This window comes from Dermacentor variabilis, chromosome 1, assembly GCF_050947875.1.
Source record: "Dermacentor variabilis isolate Ectoservices chromosome 1, ASM5094787v1, whole genome shotgun sequence".
Lineage (NCBI taxonomy): Eukaryota > Metazoa > Arthropoda > Arachnida > Ixodida > Ixodidae > Dermacentor > Dermacentor variabilis.
Window position 1 is genome coordinate 178,151,439 of NC_134568.1, and position 23,416 is coordinate 178,174,854.

The 23,416-nt window shown below is 46.5% G+C and overlaps 1 protein-coding gene across 2 annotated transcripts in view; it reads right to left on the reverse strand.

Moving 5' to 3' along the window:
• Positions 1-668: 668 nt before the first annotated feature.
• The window catches only part of LOC142588477 (uncharacterized), a 109,600-nt gene continuing 86,852 nt past the window's right edge, over positions 669-23,416 (reverse strand). For both annotated transcript variants that reach the window (XM_075700266.1, XM_075700258.1), the window contains 3 exons: positions 17,282-17,349; positions 7,528-7,944; positions 669-2,057 (listed from right to left, as the gene is read on the reverse strand). In XM_075700266.1, the coding sequence (XP_075556381.1) occupies positions 1,068-2,057; positions 7,528-7,944; positions 17,282-17,349 (1,475 nt within the window). In that variant the 3' untranslated portion in view covers positions 669-1,067. The remainder of the gene's footprint in view (positions 2,058-7,527; positions 7,945-17,281; positions 17,350-23,416) is intronic.

Here is a 23,416-nt window from a genome sequence, read left to right on the forward strand (position 1 = left end):
AACTAATTAACTAAACTAAGTAGATAGATGGAATAAAGAAAATTCTCTTACTTGCGCAAGATGGCTGTGAGCGACGCTGCAGGTTGCACCAGCTGTAGCGTTTCATTCGTGCTTCATGGAGCTCCCGTAGGAATGGGCTGTTTTTTACTTCCTCCGGCTAATTTGTTTTGCAATCGAAAACCGTATACACTTGATTTCACTATGCAGTGGTGAGTATTACCCATGGAAATAATAGCATGCGTCAGTTTCCTGCATTATTTTATCGCAGTTGGACACCAGAGCTGCCTTGAAGAGGGTTCCAAATCGGACCTGGATATTTTTCACCGACTTCACTTGGCGAAGTGCAAAAACCATTATTCATGTACGTATTGCGTTGTTTTCCCCTTCATTCACTTTCGGAGCTGCGAAGGGCGCCAATTGAGTCTCTTCATTGTCTGTAACAAATGCAGCACAGGTGAGCTGCATCAGTGGCGTTCTGTGATCCTGACAGAGTCAGTGAAAGATTCGCGTGTGTGCGACGCTTCTGCGGAGTTCCAAAAGACGTCAATCAAGCTTTACGGTCAAGTTGTCTGCAGCAGCTAATCTATACTACTTACCTTTGAAGCAACGAAAGTCGTGCATATTCGGTAAGGAATATTTTGCGCTATAGAAATTCACACCACACCAGATCTTTTACATGCACCTTTACTCTCGGCGTAACGATCGACTATGTGCAATGAGAAAAAGAATGTGTACAGGAACGAAGCAATGTGAAAAGAAGGGATTTACACGTTTCCTTTTTTTTATGGTGGGAGGTGGGAGGCAAGCGTGACTTTGGACAAAACATTGTGTAGCTTTAAATATATACTCTGTAACGTGTTTTCAGTTTTTTTCTCGATCAGGTAAAGAATGCGGCATCTAGCCCGAAACGCCGTTGTAAATGTTCATAGTCCAGCGGCATTGCTCCAGGGACGGCGCTTGGATCGTATGGCATTCAAGTCTATAAAAATTCTCATAGGCACTGAAGGGACCCAATAAATGTGGCATACACACCACCGGTATTAGTGGTCCTAGGTTCAGTGCTAAATTTATGATTTGGTTACGAAAAGAGGCAGCCACTTCGTTCTACTGAATGAACGCGACCTTGCCGTAACTGGCGACGCAGACCTCTCCAACATTGAATTCAGTGTTTCCGGAGGAGATTCAGTTTCGTCACTAATAGAGAGGGGCAAGGTCTGTCGGCAGAGCTGCCCAATGGCCGAATAGTCTTTTTTCTTTGGCCGACGTAATCTAAGTGAAAGAAAACTTTTCTCTGTAGGCTCTTGTCTGGACTTCGGATGCTGCGTCGTCGAGTCTTCATGGGAAAATTCCAGTTTCTGGCTCTGTTCTAAAAGCGCATCTACGTTACCAGCTGCTATGTTGTAACGAGGGGAGGGCGGGCTGCCGGCTGCAAAAGGAAAAGCAGTGACTTCTTGATTCGATGAAGCAAGCTCTTTTGCGCTCTGTGGCATCGCCACAGGGACCATCATCGATGTATGTGGAATGTAATAAGAACTCTGTCCGTGCCTGCTTGACGTTAACGAGCCTTTGTGGCAAACATCCCGTGACCGGCTCTGTAGACTTGAAGATGTGCTTTCTGAGGGCTTGTGGCTTCTTTGAGCTTCAGAGTGACAAGGTTCCTGGGAAATCCACAAGTCTGATTGGTCATGCTCATGATCCGTCAATGAACATTCTTTTCTAAAACGCCTCTCTGCTTTCGACTTACATGTAGATTCGTAGTTCCTTTCTGTTACTTCAGACAGTGCACCTCGGTCTGTCTTTGCATGATCATGATCACTCAGACTGAATGAAATGCGGTGTGGGCTGTTGCTAAGACGTCCTTCTTTTCTGCAAAGATCAGCCGTTTCATTTCTGGCGTTGCAGCTTGTGGGCGAATCAGAACGCGCTTTTTGTAGGGGGAACGACAATGTTAGATCCTGACTGAGACGGGCTGGTGCATCTGTCGTGTTAGATGTGTGTCTATGTGCAGCACTTGGGTCATGACGATCGCGGCTCTTCCAAGCGAGGTTGTACGCGACCTGCAGATACAAAAAAAAAAAAGAAGCGATCATTAGGACGCGGCACTGAAATACATTCTCAATAGTTTAAAAAATTCTGGGGTTTTACGTGCCAAAACCATGATCTGATTATGAGGTACGCGACAATGGATTGCTACGGGTTAAATTAACGACCTGAGGATTTTTAACGTGCACGTAATGCACGGCACACGGGTTCTTGCATTTCGCCCCCAACGAAATTTGATCCTGTGAACTCGTGCTTCGGAGCGCAACACCATAGCCGCTGAGCAACCACTGCGGGTAATAGCTTTTTACAAAGCAGACAGTGACATTCATGGCTATAGAGGCGCAAATGTTGTTAAGGTTCTTCGAACGGGACTTTTATTAGTTTTCCCTTCTGAACGAAGTACGCTTATAAATATCGTCTCACTCCTTCTGCGATAACTAAGCGCTACCCCGTGCCATTATTTGAACACGAGCGTAATTGTCTCAAAAAATATATATATATATATGTATATATATATATATATATATATATATATATATATATAGCTAAGAGGTAAAAAGCAATTGTCATTTGTTCGTTTGGCAGTGGAAAAAAATATACGAAATTTCTACTCTTATAAAAATGAAAGAAAAAATGTGTTTTTTTACAGGTGCGCGGGTTACACGCTACAGGACTTTAGAAAAAAAGAAGAGAGGTGAGAGAAAGAAATATTCTGTGTGATTGAAGTTATTCGTCGCATCCAGTTCTCAATATCTTTCACTGCGCATAAGTGATTAATAAGGAATGTAATGAAGCATGTTATAAAACTGATGACTTATTGAACGTGATGTCAAGTTAAAAGTTTTAGGGAGTGTTGGAGAGACCCGAATCCGTTGCTTCCAACAAGTAACCGTATAGAATGCCGGATTCGACACAAATACGCATTTTTGGACGGCGTCTCTTAAATACATTGGTTTTGAACATTGCGCTGAGCGGAAAAATTTATGGAAAAATGAAGAGAGGCAAGACAGGCAGGACAGACACTCACTAGCGCTCGATCTTTCCGTGTGCCCCTTCTTGTTTGGTGTCCTGTTTCCCAATTTTGCGCATCTAGCAATCAGTCAATAGCAACCGATCATTTATGGCAACCTTCCTAAGGAGCAACAGAGGCAAGCATGCACTGGGGAGCACCCATATGAGCTTCGGACGAGCCTGGCAGTGGGCATATACTAAAGGTAAAAAAAAAAGCAAAACAACGCATACGTATCACCGATCATATTTCGGCAGTTAATGCCTAAGAACCGAGTTGATGTCGTACAGACATAATTACAAAATCATTAAAATACTTTCCCTGCATCTGTTAAGATAACGTAGTTCTTTATCTGTCAAGCGCACTGACTGTACACTGATGCAGGAGTAAAAAATATTGTTATTCTGACCAGCTTGCAAACTTTGGTACACAGAAGGAGCAAGGGTAGGCTGCTGCTCGAAAATTTGGAAGCTGGCTAGATTAACAACTTCTTTCACTCGTGGATGAATATGCCTTCAGTGCACTTGATAGATGAAGAACTACGCTACGTTAACAGGTGAAGAGAAAATCTTCTCATGGTCGTGACTTTCTTAATGACCGTCAGCTGACAGGTCGATTCTTATGCATTGACTAACAAAAGATAATCGCTGATATGACGTGCGTGTTGTTGTTTTTTACCTTTCGTATTTTCTCCGTGCCCTACCTGTCCGAAGCGCATGCGCGTGCTCCCCAGAGCACGTGTGCCTGTGCTGCGCCTTAGGAAGGTTTCCATAAATCCTGGCTTGGCTGGTGAGCGTCTGTCCTGTCGGCCTTGCCTCTTTTACGTTTTCTGCAAATGTTTCCGCTCAGCGCAACATGCCCTCACAACTAGCCCAACAGTCTGCCGTCCTATTTCATTGGTTTACCTTCCCTGCTTAAAGAAAATAAGTGGTGAAAGGCACAGTATACACGCTTGTACACCTTGTATAATAATTGAATATGTATGTTATTGTGAGGGTATGCCCAGCACAAATACAGATACCAAAAAGCTTGCTGCCTTTCTCAAAAACGTCACTGCTGGAATGCAGAGAAGAAAGCTGTGTTTTCGTTAGTACTGTGATAATATCACTATGAATTGCTAACCATTTGCGATAGATTGCTACTCGCTAGCGATGAGTGTGAGTGTTAACCGCTGAAAATGCCACTGAGTTTGAATGGATGTATACAGGGAAAAAAATCCGCAGCACCCATCTCACGATGACTGTCGATGCTAATGCGATCAGCATTCAAACAATGTCGCGACTCACCATAGTGCTGGAGACACCCTTCATTGGCAATCTGTAGCGATCATTTTGAGAGTTCCATTGCTTCGGGTTCGCGGACGCCACAAAGAAAGCTTAACCAATGCGGCCTCCCAACCGCAGTCAATTTTGCCCCGCTGATACTTTAGAATTGTGGTTCAGCATATCGACTTCGAATGAACTACGGTGCGATGGCATAGACTTATTTTCCAGGTGTAAAGATGATTTTCATTGTCAGCTAGAAGAGCGCGCGTTCACACTTTTATCAGTAATTTGTTGCGATGCGATGCGACTCACGTGCCAAGCGTCTCCAAGCGCTGGCTTGCACGGCTGAAGCTGGTAAGGGTGTTATTTGGTATTTGTTGATATTTGTTGGCGTGCGCCCATGGCCTAAGGGTTGAGCATAGGGATGCAGTGTTGCGGAAGCCGGGTTCGAAACCAACTGTTGAACATATAACTTGCTTTTCTTCTTTCGCGAGCGAGAGCGACGTTTCAGGGGCTAAATAGCAGACTGAAACATCTCGCCAAAGTGGATGAAGTAGCCTAATTATCCTAATCGCATCAAAATATTGTTGGCTAAGTGTCTAATTTTGCCGAGGCATATCTGACTTGCACAACACACCTGAACCCAACCAATTACATACGTAAACATTGACCACAGAGCAGCCGTAGTAGCCTCCTTAATTATCGGGACGTTTACGCGAATCCGGCAAAAGGGCTCGCGACGTGTGGGAGGTGTCCGTGGTCAGCAACCAAGGTCCATCCCTCTCCCCAACGCTGGAGACGTCAGACGGCTCGAGAAACAGCAGTTAGGTCGAACTGTGTCAGTTCGGCTCCTAACTAGAACTTCTCGCTTCAGGTGAGTATATTTGATTCTTATGATGGCAGGCAACGCCGTCACTCGGCTATTATCAGTGGTAAATAACGCTGTTCGGCGGTAAGAGTGCATGAGAAAAAAATTTGGAGGACGCTTAAGCTTCGCCTTTAAGAGTGGAACACGATAGCATTCAAAGATCCCTGACAGCTTCTCACACTTCCCGACAACTGCAGCTTATGTAACCGTAATTTTTACCGAAAAACGCTGGCGGCGAACGCTATGCATGAAGGCGACCTTTCTGGTAAAAACGCGTCGTTTTCCTTGCGTAGGCCGCGAAGATGGATGGATGGATGGATGGATACTATGAGGGTCCCCTTTGGAACGGGGCAGTGGGTGGCACCACCAACCTCTTATTATTATATTGTCTAATGTCCTAGTTATAATAAGAAAGAAAAGAAGAAAAAAACAACCACGATAAATTACCATAAACGAACTTTCTGTGCCCCTATTGTGAACTTTGTTTTTTGTACGCCTCCGTTGTTTGCCATTTCCCTACTCCCACCAATCTTCCCATCGCCTATTACTAATCTCCATTGCGGACATGTTTACTTTCCCCCTGCTCTCGCTGAACCCAAGGACTTCGAGGAGGCCAGAGGTGCCTAAATCGACAGTTGGGCAGATATCTTCACATTCTAATACAACATCCTCCATCGTTTCCCTAGCTTTGCCGCAGCAACCACATTCTTCTTCTTCCTTGTTGTATCTCGCTTTATAAATGCGTGTTCTAAGGCATCCTGATCTCCCTTCGAAAAGAGCTTCCCTTTGAGTTACCATAATAAATTGTTTCTTTCCTGATTTCGTTTTTTCCTCTTAAGTAGTTACTCATAGCAGGTTTCTTTTCCATTGCCGCCACCTATAGGATTATCCCAGCCTCTCTGATTTTCCGCTTGACGTTCTTTGTTGCCATGTTGCTCATCATACAGGTCGTATACTTACTGCTAAACTTTCTAGTCCTTTTCCTCCACTGTGAATCAATTTTTTTTTCGTGTACAAATACCTGAACGCGCTCCCCGCCCATTTGCTTACTTGCATATTTCTCAGTCGTTCATAATCAAATTTACTGTGAGCTTTCCTCACTTCAAAACTTCTTCAGCCCATATCACTCTCTGCACAGCTTCATTTGTAGTCTTCCCGTGAGCGCCCAATTCGAGGCGTCCCACTGACCTTTGGTTGCCATCGAGTCCTGACTGTACCCCTGATTTCAAGCAAACAACCACATTTCCAAATGTAAGTCCTAAAACCATTGCACCTTTCCACATACTCCGGAGCACCTCATACCTATTGTGTCCCCATAGCGTGCGTGTTTCATTATGGCCGCATTTCTCTTCCATGTTGTTCTGATTTTCCTGAGTTTCCATATATTTGTTGCCTTCGTTTATCCATATAAAAAGGTATTTACGTTCTTTCACGCGATGTATTTCCTGGCCCTGTATTGACAGTGTCTGTTCACCGTTTTCATGAATATCATAACAACTGATCTTTAACGCTAAATTTCATGCCTAAACTCACTCCTTCCTGTCCACAGATATTAGCCAGACGTTCCATATCACTTTGCTTGTTAGCTAGCAACAGTGTCGTCCGCATAAAAGAAACCTGGAAGCTGCGGCTCTACTACTGTACTTCGGCGAAGGCGAGCGCCATCTGGAAGTGCAAGGAACTTTTAAGGAAAAGGGCGCGCCGCTCCGTGGCCTCCTAGATTTGAGCGCGCCGGCGCGCGGAAATCTCGGACGCCGTGGCCGGTCTATGTATGGTAGGAACACTGGAAAAGGGGTTTGTGTTTGAGTTTCCGCGTAATAGAAATATGTTTTCTCATATATTCAAATTACATTCTTAGGCCATCATGTCTGTATGTTGTGCGTAAGTCGCCCTTTACGATTTTTCTTACGTATTTTACTTTGAGAAATTCAATTAGTTCAGTAACTTCTTTGCGCTGCACGGATATGATCGGCGTGGTTGGGTTTGCATGGTTCTGAATATTTTTCCGAACGCTGGACACGGGACGCCGACACCGCATTTTCTGCGACCTGGGGCCCTTAACGCCATCGCGTTAATATAACGTGTCTGTGAGGTCCAGCTAGGCCATGCGCTTTTGGTGCGCATGTGTTTTTGGGAGGCTCCCGCTAAGTGTTCCGAAGGGTACTGCTGTTTGGTGGAACACATGGGCTGAACAAACTGATTTTATCAAGCACATCTACGTTTAAGTCTTAAAGTCTACATCTAAACTGTGCAGCTAGGCTATGAAGGTACGTGGTGACTATGTTAGTCTCTGTGTGCCGTGCGAGCACATTGGTCAATCTCCGATAAGCGTCAAAGCGCACCTCAAGGCTAGAGGTCGACGAGGGATCGTTGAACACGTCATCCTCGTAGTCGCCGCAGCAGCTCACGCGACGACCGTGGTCTCTCTCGAGGCGGCGCCAGTCATGCGACTCGCCCAGTCGCCTGGCTCCGCCACTGCTCAGAGCCATCCGCGTGAAGGAGTCGTCTTCCAAGCACGAGCTGTCCGACGAGGTGGACAGTGTGTCTCGCGCCCGGGCCCAGCAGCTGCGCGGCAGCCGCAGGCCCAGGGCCACGTGCTCGCTGTCGTTGATGCTGGAACTCTCGCTGCCGTCGTGGCCTGAGGCCAGCGCCTCAGGAGCCGACCTGTGTGATGGGCTCTCTGACGACGAGGCCAGCGAGTGGCGAGCATTCTCTCGAAAACCGTTCGGGCGACGGCTCAGGTCGGCTGTGTCTGGCACCTGCAAACACGTAGAGTGTGCATTCGCGTCTTCAACAGTGCTGCTTTCACGCCTGAAGCGTGTTCTTCCCAATCCACTGAGAGGGCAGGAGTTGACAGAGTGCGATCCGCACGTGCATTCTACAATTGCAGCGTTTTAGTTTGCCTCGCATTGCGCTCATAGTAACCCGATGAAGTGGCAATATAGTTCGCAAGAATACAAACGCCCAGGCGGAATAAACAGTGACACTTCTTGCAAGCCTATATCTGCTGGTAGATATCATACTAATATTTTACCGCCATAAGTACGTATGAAATAGAAGCCCGTATTTGCAAATCAGTTCGTACCTTCAAGAACAGGCTATGGTGAATCGTGAAAGCGAACATATTTGGGAACTCAACCGACTAATGACAAATAGTTCGCACCGACAAATAGCTTTTAAATCTCGGCCCCAGGTTAACTTAACATGTTTAAGGAAGTATTGATGCATACCTTCGAAGGTGCAAAAACTCAATTTCACGTTTCCTGGACTTATAAGGATGACACTCAGTAAATACGAATGCTGGTAAACATACAATATTGTATAGTTGAGTTGGTGTTTAAAGTGTCGAACCTGTCAATGTCGACATTATCGCGACGTCATGACCAAGACCTAACTTGGATCAGATCGCATGTCTGGGTAACGCTTTTTTTTACGACACCACAGCTAAACAAAATGTCGATCTCTGATGCAGCCAGAGGGTCAATGGATAACATTTTAATTATCTACGGTGCAGTAAAGGCCCACTTTGCACTTTGTTCATGTCATGGTGCTCACAATAAACTTTTTCCGTGTTTGTGTGCGTTTATTTGAATGCGTTACCATAAGAAGTGTCAAAGAGGAAAAAGTGTGTGTATGTGAAATGTAAGAAGCAGGTCACGTCGTAATGGTAGAGAGGGGATGGGAGAGCTGTATATATATATGTATAAATGGGGCGTTTTTTTTCCAGCTGCACCAAATTTTTTAGAAATTGCCTATGGCGGATCGCGCAATTCTAACCCTTGATATAAATTACTTGATGAGGCGACCATTACTTCTACGAGAAATCAAGATGTTCAATTGAATAATTAGCGTAATTGCGCTAATTAAATTCTTTATTAATTACATTACGCCACATATTTCAATCTGCGAATAACAGCTGCGGAGTTCGCACGGCGTATCCACTTGGAACGAATTCTCTGGACAGCACCAGTTCCGAGATATTAATTTTCAATGTGTCCGACGAGATGCATTGGCGTTCCAGTTGCATATGCATTCTTCCAGTAGTGTTTTAGTGCGCAATGTCGATCTACCTTAAGTAAGCATACCTTCAAGATTCAAATTCTTACGAAATCCTGATGATCTCGGCTTTTATTCCTCACCACACAGACCACCATGTGCGCCTTCCTGGATTGTATTTCTGCCCAACCTGCTATCAGGAGAAGTGGAAGCGCGAACCAAACTAATGTAATGGTGAAACTCAAATTCAAAATTATTTTTCTCGATGAAAACGGAGGAAGAAGGGCAGCGTCCATAGCTTGTGTTGACATTGGCTCCATCTTCTCGAAATGTTTTCGCCGCGATTTTCTGTTGATACCAGCCCTAATTTTGTGCCATTCGAGCCGTGAGACCACCAGGACTCTGTAGATACCAAGTTATCAGGTGGGACGTTTATTTTTCCGGGACTGCGACCACTTTTGTGTTACGAGCACGCTGTCGCCGCGCTAAGGCTAAGCGCGTGCGCCAGGTGCTCGGCCTACCAGGCTACCTGGAACGTTCCCGCGCGTGTCCGTGCGAGCTCTGCTACGACGCACAAGCCCCTGGCCAAATCTGCGAAGCATGGAAGTCCAAGTATGTGGCAAAGATATTTCCCCAGAAGAGTTAACCGCCGAGATGGGCTGGTGTACCGCCCTTTTTTTTTTTAATCAATCAATCATTTTATTTCAGTATCAAAGACACTTGGTGGGTACAGACAAAAAGCCATTCATCAGGCTTGACGAGGTCTGCACCCCCGAATACTGGCAGACAAGGCGCATAACAAATACAGCACGCCAACATAAATAAACCTAACAGTGTACAGAAGTCAGGTGTGTGTGCATTTACGGTCTTAAATCAGCTGCTATTGTCATAAATACTAGTAAAGAAGCATAACAACAAATCATTGTGTAGAAACAAATAATAAAATAAGAAAGAAATACGCTTGAACACACGACAGGGTCACATGAGTACATGAATACTGCATGAGATTACACACTTTATTGCGAAAGCAAAAAGCACCGATAAATAGAACGTCACAGCAAAGCAAAGAAGACAATTAGGTGTGGCATTGTGTTATATTTGGAACTCTGAATTATTAAGCAGCGCAGGTAACTGGTATTTTAACATCTGACTGCCGTACTTTGTACGTGTTCTAGGCACCTTCCAAAGCTCACGTATTCTCAATGTACGGGCATGCTCAAGCCGGCGTAGTCCGGACAATTCAGTAAGAAATGAATTGTTATTTTTCACTTCCAACTTGTAGCGTTTATTTAACATTATAGGGTAAAGCTCATTTACTGCTAATAGATTTAGGGCCTTAAACATTGGTTCCGTGTGTGTGTCGTATGCAGCATTAACGATGTTGCGAAGGGCTTTCTTTTGAAGTTTATGTAGTTTCTGAGTGTTTGTTTGTGTTGTCGTGCCCCAGACTAAATAGCAGTACGATAATTTCGACAAAAACAGGGATTTGTAGATTAACAATTTTATATTCTGAGGCAAGATGTGGCGATGTTTGCACAAAACCCCTACAGTTTTTGAAAGTTTATTTAATGTTTCATTTACTTGAACTGTCCACGTCATGTGTTCTTCAAAAACGACGCCAAGACTTTTAGCTTCGCGCGATATTGGTGTATTTGATGACCCAATTTTTAGACTGCTGGTTATATTGAGTGCTTTGTGCTGAGGGCGAAATAAAACTGCTTTCGTCTTTGCAGCGTTTAAGTTTAATGAGTTAACGACACTCCAAGCGTGAAGTTTATTTAACACCACGTTGCCTTTTTCTATGAGGTTAGACGGATCGCACCCTGTTATGAAAATACTTGTATCGTCTTGTATCGTCTTCCCGTCGGTGTACCGCCCGCCGCCCGTACGAGCAGCGGGGCAGAAAACTATCTCAAGAACAACAACCTAGGACGCAAGACTCTCGCTCTCGCTTTAGACCCAGGCAGCAAGTTAGAACACAGGTTCTCAAGGGCGGGCGCATGCTCCCACTACCAGCAAATGAGATCAAGATCATCGTCAGACCCAAAGGAGCACTCAATATTTCCAAGATCGGCAGCCCTACAGTGACTGCACCTATTCTTCAAGCAACGCAACTTAGCTCAGAAGACAGTCAAAACGACACAATATGCTCGAACAACCAGCAAAGCATCATGGTGATCAGCACACCTAGCCCGCAAAATGCGGACCGGTACGTAAGAATCAAGTCCATCCAAGTCAACGGGGTAACCCCGAGGTCAGCGCGTACGAAGCCGCCCCAGATAATACTACCAAAGGAGTCATCAGAGGCATCCCTCTCACCGATAGCGCCAGACAAGTCGATGCTAACATCATAAATCATTGTAATCCTCTAGCCCTGGCCGCAAAGCGAATCGGTTCCACCACGACCATCGTCATTGCCTTCGACAGACCTTACGTAACATACATGGTTCGGTATGGCGCAACACTAATCCCATGCTCCCTGTACCGCAAGCAGATCGATATTTGTTACCACTGCGGCCGTCTCGGGCACCGCATGGACGTTTGCCCGTTCCCTAATAACAAGATCTGCCGGGGCTGCGGAGCTCGCAACCCATATCAAGATCATGAGTGTACACCCAAGTGCACGTTGTGTGGTGAACCCCACCCCACAGCGGACACAGCTTGTACTGCCAGATACAAAGCGCCGTACGTTATACGAAGACGCCTCGGAGAACGCCGAGTAGCACAGCATTCAGCCCTTCAATCAGAAGATTTCCCGTCCATGGAGATCAAGCACCGGTCCCGGTCCCGCTCCCTCTCCTGACCGAGGTCGGACCGAAGTCGGTCCAGATCAAGATCCACGTCGACTCCAGGAGCCAGATATACCTCAGAAAAGGTGAGCTTCGCAGAGGCCCTGACGGGCGTCTCGCGAGAGGGTCACGTAAAATCGCCCCCACTGACTAAACCCAACACAGACAACACAGATATCGAACACCTTAAGAAAGAAAACGCAGTTATGCGTGATTTAGTCCAAAAGCTTACCCAGGAGGTTCACAGCCTCAAACAACACAAAACCCAACCCACACCTAACATCCCAGAAACCGCTACCAACAGCCAACCCGAAGAACTCTCAAGACCAGCCCCAAAAAAGCGAGCCCTCCAAGAAGGAGCTCAGGGCCAAGTACGCTCCGAAGTCAAGGATATGCTCGTAACACTACAAAAGCACGGTGGAAACTTTACAGAATTCTCTAATCGCCCTTATGCACAGAGTCACCGCCATGGAAGCTAATATTCAAACCCTTTTCACACAAACCGCTTCCACCGCTCAAGCCGTAGCCATGGACACCACAGGAACCGTCGCCGCCACCCTGCCACCTGTGGCATCCCCTATCCTTCATCATATGGCCCACACTAACACTGACACAACATTGTGGCAGTGGAACTGCCGAGGCTACCTCCATAAACAACCCGTTCTCCGTCAACACCTCCATACTAATTCATGTCAACCCGACGTAATCTTACTCCAGGAAACGCACGATACTCCGGTCAGCCTTCCAGGATATCACTCTTTCACTGCGAACAACGCTCCACACGGAGTCTCCACACTCGTTCGAAAGAGAATTACCGCAATCGAACACGATCTCAACGATCGGCGCATCGAACACCTCTTCATTGAGCTCATCCCGCACAGAAAACGAAAGGAAGGAATATTTATCCTCAATATCTACAATACTCCAATTCAACGCCATAGCCGATTTCTAACCCTCTTCAAAAAGGCCCTTAACATCGCAGGCAGCATCCCCCTTATCATCGGAGGTGACTTCAATCTCCCGCACACAGGATGTACAGACACAGCTCTGCTGCAGGTCGTAACTTATGGCAAGACTCCCATGATCTCGGGCTTACACTCATTACTTACCCAGCCTTCCCCACTCGCCTCGGCACTTCTACTGAATGAGACACGACACCAGACCTCACTTTCACCAAAAGACGCAGACAACGCCCATTGGCGCAACACCCAACACGACCTCGGGAGTGATCACTCTATCATCGAAATTACTCTCCCACACCTAACAGCCGTTATGAGAAGAACAATTAAGGGACTTTACTTGGACGGACTGGGATGCGTTCCGTAAACGCCGTGTAACAGCAACGACGGACACTCCCATTACCGACATAGAATCATGTTCATGCGATCTACTGTCTGATACTAAATCGGCCACCCGCATTATCACAACAGACGCCGCCCCGATTGAGCGCATGGACAGTAGACTCGCCCACCTTATCGAGGCCAAATCATCGATCCTCTCTAGATGGAAGGGACAACGGCTCAATAGAAGACACAGACGGAAGGTCGCACTTCTCAACAAGGAAATTGAAGCACACTGCCGCGTTCTAAGTCAACAGCAATGGACAGAGCTCTGTCACTCTCTAGACGGGCAACTCCACCACCCCCGCTCGTGGAAAATCCTCAAACATTTGACTGATAGCACCACCACTTGCTCATATCAACAAGATCGACTCACCAAGCTTTTATTCACAGAAAGCAAGACGCATGGCCAGAAACACGTTAAGAATAGCTTATGTCAAAAGTACATCCCATCTGGGCCCACTCAACCTCACGGGCCATACACAGGGACCTCCAACCCTGCCCTTGATGAAGATTTCAGCGTGGCAGAGATTCGTGCTGCCCTGCATAAGCTGAACAGCCGTTCGGCGCCAGGCCCAGATGGTGTTACGAATAAAACACTAAGGAATCTAGATGACCCCTCGGTGTAACAACTCACCGAATACATGAACAACTGCTGGCGCTAGGGATCCATTCCCCCGACATGGAAAATGGCCAAAGTAATTCTCATCCCCAAACCCGGCAAGCCATCTAGCCTCGCCAGTCTCCGGCCCATATCGCTAACTTCATGCGTAGGCAAGGTCATGGAGCACGCACTCCTAACCCGTGTAAACACTCACCTCGAAGACACCTGTGCTTACCCCCACTCGATAATTGGCTTTAGACAGCATCTTTCCGCCCAAGACGCTATGCCCCAACTTCAGCATCAAATCCTAGATGGCAAATCCCGTCACACGAAGGCGATCTTGGGCCTCGACCTCGAGCGCGCCTTCGATAACATAAGGCACTCCACCATCCTCGAACGCATCTCCTTGCTCAACCTTGGAGAATGCACTTACAACTACGTAAGAGACTTTCTATCCAATCGGAAGGCCTTCCTGTCGGTCGGAGACATTCGATTGGAGGAACTCTCCCTCGGCAGCTCGGGCACACCGCAAGGCTCTGTCATTTCCCCAATACTGTTTAATCTGGTTATGCTCGGATTAGCACAAGAACTACAAAAACTCGACGGCATTGAACACACCATATACGCCGACGACATTACAATCTGGGCTGCAAAAGGCAGTGACGGCCAACTCGAAACTGCCCTACAAGACGCCATTGACGTCGTAGAAAATTATCTTGAAGGCACGGGACTTCGCTGTTCCCCTGAAAAGTCGGAGCTTCTCCTATACCGCCCCACACTCCGTGGACGCCCCCCGCGAGGCTCCACGAATAAACACCAATACGAGGAAATAGAGCTCAACCTGAGGGATGGCAGACCTATACCCGTGGTCCCTAGCATCCGCGTTCTTGGTATGACCATAGAAGCCAACGGAGCTAACTCTACGGCTATCTCCAAGATCCTTCGACAGACCGCTAATACATCCAGAATGCTGAAACGAGTGACCAACCGGCGAGGGGGTATGAAGGAAGAAAGCGTCATCCGCCTTGTCCAATCTTTTATCGTCTGTCACATTACTTACGTTGCGCCCTTTCTCAATTGGTACAAAGCTGAAAAGACTAAACTGGACATCATCATCAGAGGAGCCCATAAGCAGGCATTAGGACTACCCAACCACACCAGTACGGAACCTCTACTACAATTAGGTATCCACAACACGCTAGCAAGTTAATCGAGGCCCAACGTCGATCTCAACTAGAGCGGCTTACCCTCACGGAAACGGTCCGCAGCATTCTAAACAAGCTTTATATCACATACCACCGTCAACATGGAGACAAACACCCAATGCCACGCGACATTCAGCAATGGATACACGCCGACCCTATTCCGAAAAATATGCATCCAGACTACAACAAAGAACGCAGGAAGGCACGAGCTACCTCCCTCATCAAAGCTTATGCCAACACCGCGGGCGTCACCTTCCTCGACGCAACTGAGTACCAAGATGGACGGCGCTTTGCGGCGGTTGCCACAGCAGGCGGCTTGCTCCGACATGCTGCCAGCATCATTACCAAAAATGCCGAGACGGCCGAGGAAGTGGCCATCGCCCTGGCCACTCTTGACCCAGCCTGTCACACCATACTGAGCCATTCTCGCGCAGCAATCAACAACTACATCAAAGGTCGTATTTCTCATCAATCACTCCGTATCTTACGACAAGCCCCGCATTCGTCTGAAAATCAAATCACCCTCGTCTGGATCCGAGCACACGCCGGCGTTGTCCACCCGCACCTCACCAACCTCAACGAGGTTACACACTCCGTACCACGAGGACTAGTCAACCGTGCCGGAGATGGTGCAGGTGCACCCGCAGGACGCGACCGCCTTACAAGATACAACGACCTTGTGAAGTCATTTTACCTCGCAAGAAGAACCTTCCCCACCCCTCACCTCAAGTTAAACAGGGCACAGGCAACCACCCTTCGCCTGTTACAGACGAATACATACCCCTCCCTCACACGCTATCACACTATATACCCCGACATCTACCCGAGCCAGACGTGCAAGGTCTGTAAAACTGAATGGGCAACACACCCCCACATGCTATGGGAGTGCAAACATCAATACCCAGACCTTAATTCCGTGACCCTCTCGTCGAGATGGCACGCCGCCCTGCGCAGCTCCCATCTCGACGACCAACTCTGGGCGACCCAGCAGGCCTACGAAGCGCGAAGAGGCAAGACCTCGACGTCCCATCGTGGGACGCCTAGGCCCAGCCGACTGAACTGCTGGTGCTCATTAAAGTTCACTCTCTCTCTCTCTCGATGAAAACGCAGACTACTTTGATTAAAATTTCTGTGGCGAAAGCTGTTATTCTTCTCAATGATATCCGCTCTACTGCTTATTTTTTAATGGATCACCTTAGCGTGTTACTAATGGCTGAACATAGGCCAAAATAATGCTTTTGCCTAATTCAGGCTTTTAATTGAAGCCTGTGAGCAGCACATAGGCGAGAATAAAATTTTGGAAGATAGTAAGTTTTAGGGACAGTTTTATAAAATTAATTTCAGGTTTCCTTTCCTGACTGGTCTTTCGTGAAAAATGTCGCAAAAACACTAGAATTTGCGCATTTTCACCTCGGTGCTAAGGAGTAAAAGATATGAAGTTATTGTGTGCAACTGTTTTATAATGAAAAACAATGTTCAGGCAATGCGAAACCCTGAATTTTGAAATGATGCGCGAAATGGTCGATTTTTGGCCAATTTGTTTTTAGCACCTGGTTTTCCATCATTTCGCAAAATTGAAATGGCACTCACGTGGCCAAATTTTTTCCGTTCAAAATATTTTGGGAAAATGCTGGGCGAGTAATGCTTATATGCGTGTAATTTTTTCGTAATTTTTTGTGAGAAACGATTTTTCCCGAGCGCCACGCGGTTAAGACAGTTGGTGTGCAATGACCCCAATACGTGCTACATAAAAGTATTTTTCACGCTCGGGGAAAATACTTTTATGTAGCACGTATTGAGCAACAGAAAGCTGTGTCGGGAGTTTTTCATGTTGCTCTGCAATTTTCTCATTGACACTTTTCATCTAATTATAATATTTGAAAAGTTGATTTAATAATTAAGACTAATTATCTAATTAGGCGGAATGAAAAAATAATTTGAATGTCTCCAAGTGACGGCAAACAACATTACCTTCGTTCCATCCAGCGACGTGGCATTCGCGTATTTTTAACCTCTGGCTAAAGTTAGCTGGGACACCCTGTATATTAAACCTGTAGTAACATGCCAAGGCTCGGTTAACCTCTCCACCTATCATTAAGGTGAAGTTCACTTCATTGAGTTCACTGCAGTCTCATCTGCAGGCCCCCTGGCTTGCATCGTACCTGATTCACTGAAGGGCCCTGTGGAGCAGCCTCTTCGGTGGGATCCTCGCCTAGTGCCGAGCTGCTTCCTGCAAAGTGAAGCATGTATTTTGAACAAGAACTGCATACGTGTGCCTACATCCATTTATGCAGCGTACATGACCAGCGAACAAGGCCGCGATTGAGGGCTCTGCAATGGAGACACGTTAGCGCGCAGTGGCGCCAATTCTTTGAATATTTTTCGGGCTTTCTTCAGAGCTCCGAAGAGAACGGTTCGGAAAAACTAAATAAAATTAAACTGTGGGGTTTTGCATGCTTAAACTGCACAGTCGGTTAGAGAGGGACGCGATAATGGAGGGCACCCGATTTTTTTTTTTTACAACTGTGGTTCCTTAACGTACAGGCACATCTAAGCGCACTACCGTTTTTGTTTTTGCACCTATCGAAATGCGGCCGGAATGCGAACTCGCGGGCTCAGCAGCACAATGTCATAGCCACTAAGCCACCGTGACTGGTACATTGTAAAAGATAACCTCATGAAATCATTGGGTATTTCCGAACACGCTTAACTTCGAGCACACCTTAAACTGTAAAACTGATTTTTATGTTTCCGCATAATTTTTCTTCACTCACTAAGCGCGCTACAGGAATCTTTTGAGTAGATCACAACGACTGGGAACACTATGCCGTTGGTCCCATTCGCATACGATTTCGCATACGCCTAAGTATGGCACTCGTTACGAAAAACGCAACGGTGTCTTGCTCAATAAGAACCCTTATTGGCTTCCTAGGTTCACACTTGGCAGCATGGAAGAAGTCCAGAAGGGCACAGAGACGAGCAGCGTCCTTCGTTTCCAGTATTAACTTTCTTTTTAAAACCATATTTTATTAGAAAAATGTCCAGCCATGTACCGTCCGCAAACAGAAATAATAACCATGTCGATCATTATGAAGCTTATTTGCGAACAGCTGTATGCCGCACTCCGCGCCAACGATGGCCCTTCCGCAAAGAGCCATGGCCGTCCGCAAAGAGAAATGATCGCCAGCATGTCATCGTAACGACGGCATAGTGAAATATGCAAGTTCGATGACAAGGCACCGCCACCGTCGTCGAGCCCGGGACGTTCTCTTCTGAAAACTTCACGCTTCATTCAACTAGGCCCAGGCAACATCGACGGAACGCAAGCGCTACAAAAAGGAATAGCGCCACAGTGCACAAGACAGCTAGGCTCACCTTCCCATATTTGAGCCGAAAAAAAAAAGTCTTAAACCAGTAATGAGGTGCTAGTACAGAAACAACAGATGAAGCTTGCGTGCGATGTAGCTCCGTTTGCCACGCAGTAAATTTCTATTTGTTCAGATCTGGCCTATTTATGTCCCTCTGTGTAATTAATGCAATGAGCCTGAATCTATATTGAAGATTACCCTCTCTTGCGCCGCCGGTTTTGGACAATAGTAGAACAGGGAAGACTTACGAGACCTTGTAGAATTTCAACCCAATTTCCAGTAATGTTGTTGCTTTCGAGCCGAGCGCTTGTAATGGTAACTTTTCCCAAAGCCCAGATGCATTAAGCTTTGCCCGAACATGACAGCCATTCCCTGCAAATTTAAACTCGGTGTCATATTTGGTCCTCACAGGACCACAAGGAGGCGTTATACCCGCTTTGTATAACATCTTCTAAAGAGGGAGAAAACGAGCATATTGTAAGTATTTACAGAACTCTAACTCGCAACCTTTAAATTTGTCCTAACATCACCCCTGATATAACACTTTCTCTTTAAATATCAACTCGCTGGTACGTGTGGTTCGCCTAGGACACCGTGAAGTAATGCGAATAGCGTTTGTACGAGTATAACGTTTTCGAAGGTGTACTGTTGAGGCAATAAAAGGACAGACACCGACCAAAAGAAGTGCTAAAAATGAATAAATGTTTAAGACGTTTCGGCTTCGCTACGGAAGCTTTGTTCACAATCATTTCAGATTCAGATTGTGAACAAGGCTTCCGTAGCGAAGCCGCAGCGTCTTAAAGATTGATAAATTTTTAGCACTTCTTTTGGTCGGTGTCTCTCGTTTTATTGCTTCATGTTTCATCCCGACCAGACGGGTTTCCGTCGAACCCTCGACTTCATCGTACTATAAGTCAATTCCGCCAATTAAGGCCCGAAATTAACCCACGTACTTTAAACTTCACCCGCACATCGCCCTTAACATCGCGTATAGCATAAAAGAAAGCAAGAAGTGGTATGAAAAAACAAAACAAAACCAATGGAGCTCGGAAATAAGTGTCTAAATTATGAAGGGAATAAAAAAAAGAAATCGTGCCGCGGAACTCACGGACCGCTGGCGCTCAGTGCTCAGCGCCAAAAGATGATGAAGTGCATTGTGCCCTTATCTGTCTTTTGAACGTCGCCCTATTGGAAATGAAAAATAAAACTTCAGCGTGCTAGAAGTTACAGCTTGGGTGATATTGTGAACAAACATTAGGAAGAACTCGGAAGCAATATTTTTTTGTTACTTCTTTGGGTTGTAACTAGCGTATGTAATAATGCGGTCCTGTACAAAGGGTTGGGGGCCAGAGATCGCATTTTTTAAAAGGTTTTGACTAGTTACCCGGATGATCTCGCTTTGTTTTAGCAACTTGCCCTGATGTTCTCTGAGTGCCCAGATAACGGCTCAAGGTCACTTGAAGGTCGCCGACAACGGGAGCTAAAAACATTTCGTGTGCAGAGTGAATAGCTTGGACACCGCGCCAACGCATGGGATACGAAGAATAAACATGCACTCACAAATAAGAGCCGTCTACTGCCGAAAAAAAAAAAACTGAGACGACAACACTCGTCCCAATGCTTTGTTTTTGTGTGCCGCGAGTTGCGTTGTTCCTAATTTCTTCACTATATAGCGGCAAAAAAAATACTGTTTCATGAGTGCACTGTTGTGTAGACGTACAAGATGCAAGCAAATAGCCTGGACACAATATGAGAACACCACAAATGTCCTGCACACATGGTCAAGAAGTTGGCATGCAAGAGTTTGAAACGTCATTTACGCGATCAAGTCTTATTGGCTTACCAAGCACGCTCGCACAAAGACACAAAAAGAAAACAACACATAGTTTAGAAGGCACTGTAAGACCACTGTGAACTTAAAAACCAGATAAGACTGAAAAAGCTCGTCACGGTTTAGCGAGAAAGAACCAAGGCTCAATTTGATACATTTCCAGCCCTTAGAGGGAAACAGGAAATACTAAGACAAACAAAACAAATCACCGCCCAAGCACTCCGTACAGATGGTTAACCAGCGAATCTGAAACATGCGGCCGCGGTGTTTATCATTGCGTTAATCCTGACGGTTCATTAAAGGACGGCTTTGTAGGCTGCCGGATCCTCGGTGCGCAGTTGCTGCGTGCGCTCGGCTGCGCAAGCCTGTTCTTGTGCCCGGGATGCAGCATCGGCACGGCTTAGACGAGCTCGTTGTGCTCGCGGCGTTGCTGATCGAAAGCTGCCCGCTCCTAAGGAGTACGTATGACGTGTTACCTACCAATTTCGGAGCCGGAGAGAAACTGCTGCGCGCGAGCTCGGCTGCGACGGAGAGAAACGATGTCCACTACTGGCACAGCTAATCCAACACCACTTGGATAGCACAAGGCCTTTTCACTCCGATCCATGATGTCATAGAATCTAATGGAGATGCTCCCTAGTAGGCAACAGTGGTTTTGACGTCACCGCTTTCATCACACCAACGCCAACCTTGTCAATGGAAATTTCGGGCCAAGTAGCGTGACGTCATGGATCAAATTAAACAGGCCTTGTGCTATCTAGGTGGTGTAGGCTAATCGCGCGCCTCTCTTTCTCACTTTTTTTTTGCGCGTATGCGCATGGGGTTGCGCCGGAGAAGTTTTCGGCGTATAGGCGACCGACAGACGCACGGACGGACGAATCGGCTAGCCATATACAGCTTCGCTATAAAAAGGCAACAGGACAGGTGGGATGCTGTTCTTAAACTGGAGACCAGCCATTGTCATTGTTTACTAAATACATGATAGTTAGGAGATGTTGTTGCCTTGTCTGTCGTATTTTCTTCTCGGAGTCGCTGGTCGTCATTTGAAGAAGAGCGTCCTGCCTGCCTGTGATATCTTTTTTTCTTTTAGTATTTCCTATTTCCCCTTAAGCGCTGGAAATGCATCAAATGGCAATATTATAACTAGCCCAGCTCTCTGTCATAAGGTTCAATTACTTTCTTTAGAGAAAAAGAATGTCTATTTAAGGCCTGCTGAGACGGTTACAAATTATCTCTGTGTTCTGGTCGTTTTGCAGGCGGTCTATGAGGCAACGTCGCGTAGAAGCCTCGGAGGCAACACCGTTGAGTGCCGGCGGAAGCAGTCCGTTTCTTTGCACGTTGCAAAAATCGCTGCGCGTTGGCCATGCAAGGCGCACACAGTGTATAGAAGTCTGTTTTCTGTACGCTAGTTCTGGAGATAGACTGTTAAGGGGAGCGGAAAGTCTTATACGCTCATCGAAGCACGTTATATCATACGAGTTGCGTCGGAGGCCGGGAAAAGTAAATAAATACGAAATGCGTTTTGGTTCTGATGGCGAGAAAGAGACAAACGCAGGCAGCTTAAACAAATGCAAGTTTTCGGTGCAAGCATGTTGGTGAAGAAAGAGGGGATTAGCAGGAAGGCAGGAGGAGAAATAAATAAACAGACCCGAAATCAAGAAGTGTACTGAATGCCCTTGGCGTTAGTATGCATAAAGTGTGAGCCACAGCCTCCAGTCTCTCCATTGCATCATTAATTTATGCCATTAAGGCTTGGAATCTCCTGTATGCAAATTTCGTGAAAGTGTCTCGAAATGATGCAAGGCTTAGTGTTATTGTAATTTTATGGAAAAGAGTAAAAAATTTTGTGATGGCCGGACACATAATTTCATCAGCGTTACACCTCTACTCTGATACCGCAATAAAGAGAGAGAGCGAGAGAGAGAAAGAGAGAGAGAGGGGGCGAGGGAGGGAGGGAGAGAGAGGGAAGGGCAGGCGCACGTCCAGTTTGCTACCCTGCACTGGGAGAAGCAGCTAAAATGGCGAGGAGAGATAAAGAAGGGGAGAGTAAGAGCACTTAATTGTCGCGCGTACCCTTGAAGATATGCATCGAGTCTATATGTAAACAATTGCAGAGGCCTGTCGCCCTCGGTAACTGAAGTAATGCTCTCGTTGCTTGCTGCGCCAGCGACGCGCGCTACCATCGTCGAAGGAACTTTGCTTCTGAACACGGTATTGAGTCAAGCTAGTTTAATGCAGTACGGAAAGGGCTGCGTTGTGCGTCGTTGCGGGGAACAATGGCCAGAAGGTGTTCAGCATCTCTTCGACTCCGCTAGAGTTGCACATAGGCATTCCAACATTCCAATGAGGAACGAGAATACCACCCCGAGCCAAAGGCGGCACAACTTGCTGCATCAGAGCAGGAAATTTGTGATGACAGTCGTAGCTCCAGAAACGGATCCAGCATATGCAGACGACACCTCCGAAGGTTAGGGGAACAGTATTTACGCGTATCGGTTCGAGCCAGAAAATAAACTTTCCTTGTATCGGTTCCAGACCGAGGGACCCGAACCGTCCGGCTTTCTTCATGGGCAGACCGGGCAGCCCCGTCAGCGAACTCATTGCCAGCAATAATGCCGGTGTGTCCAGGCAGCCACTGAAATATGATGTCATGCCTTTAAGTAAGAGCTTTAGGGTGGTCTTCTATTATATCCTGTGCCAGCTGTTAGCTTATAAGTCCTTCAATGTAAATTACAAACCCTTAAGGGCTGCCTTGAAGTCGCAAAATATCACCAATTTGCGAGGTCACTCTTACATGACGTATTCTTCAGCAGCACGCAGGGCAGAAAGCTTCATCGCCGTTGATGTTGTCATATGAGACACTTTAAACTGGACCGTCATTAGCGTAGCCGGAATGACGACGGCACTTCTGGTAGACGACACCGACCTATTGGTAAAGATGTGTCTTTGGTTCCCGCCTGTCTCATTTAATAGAAGCAGCGCTGTCTGTTTCAGAGCCATTCATGGATAATCGACCTTCCTCATAATCTCCGTAAAAGTAAGGCACACCTGAGGCTGTTCGATAGACCCTGAGAGAGATGAAGGCCTTGCTGCTGTTG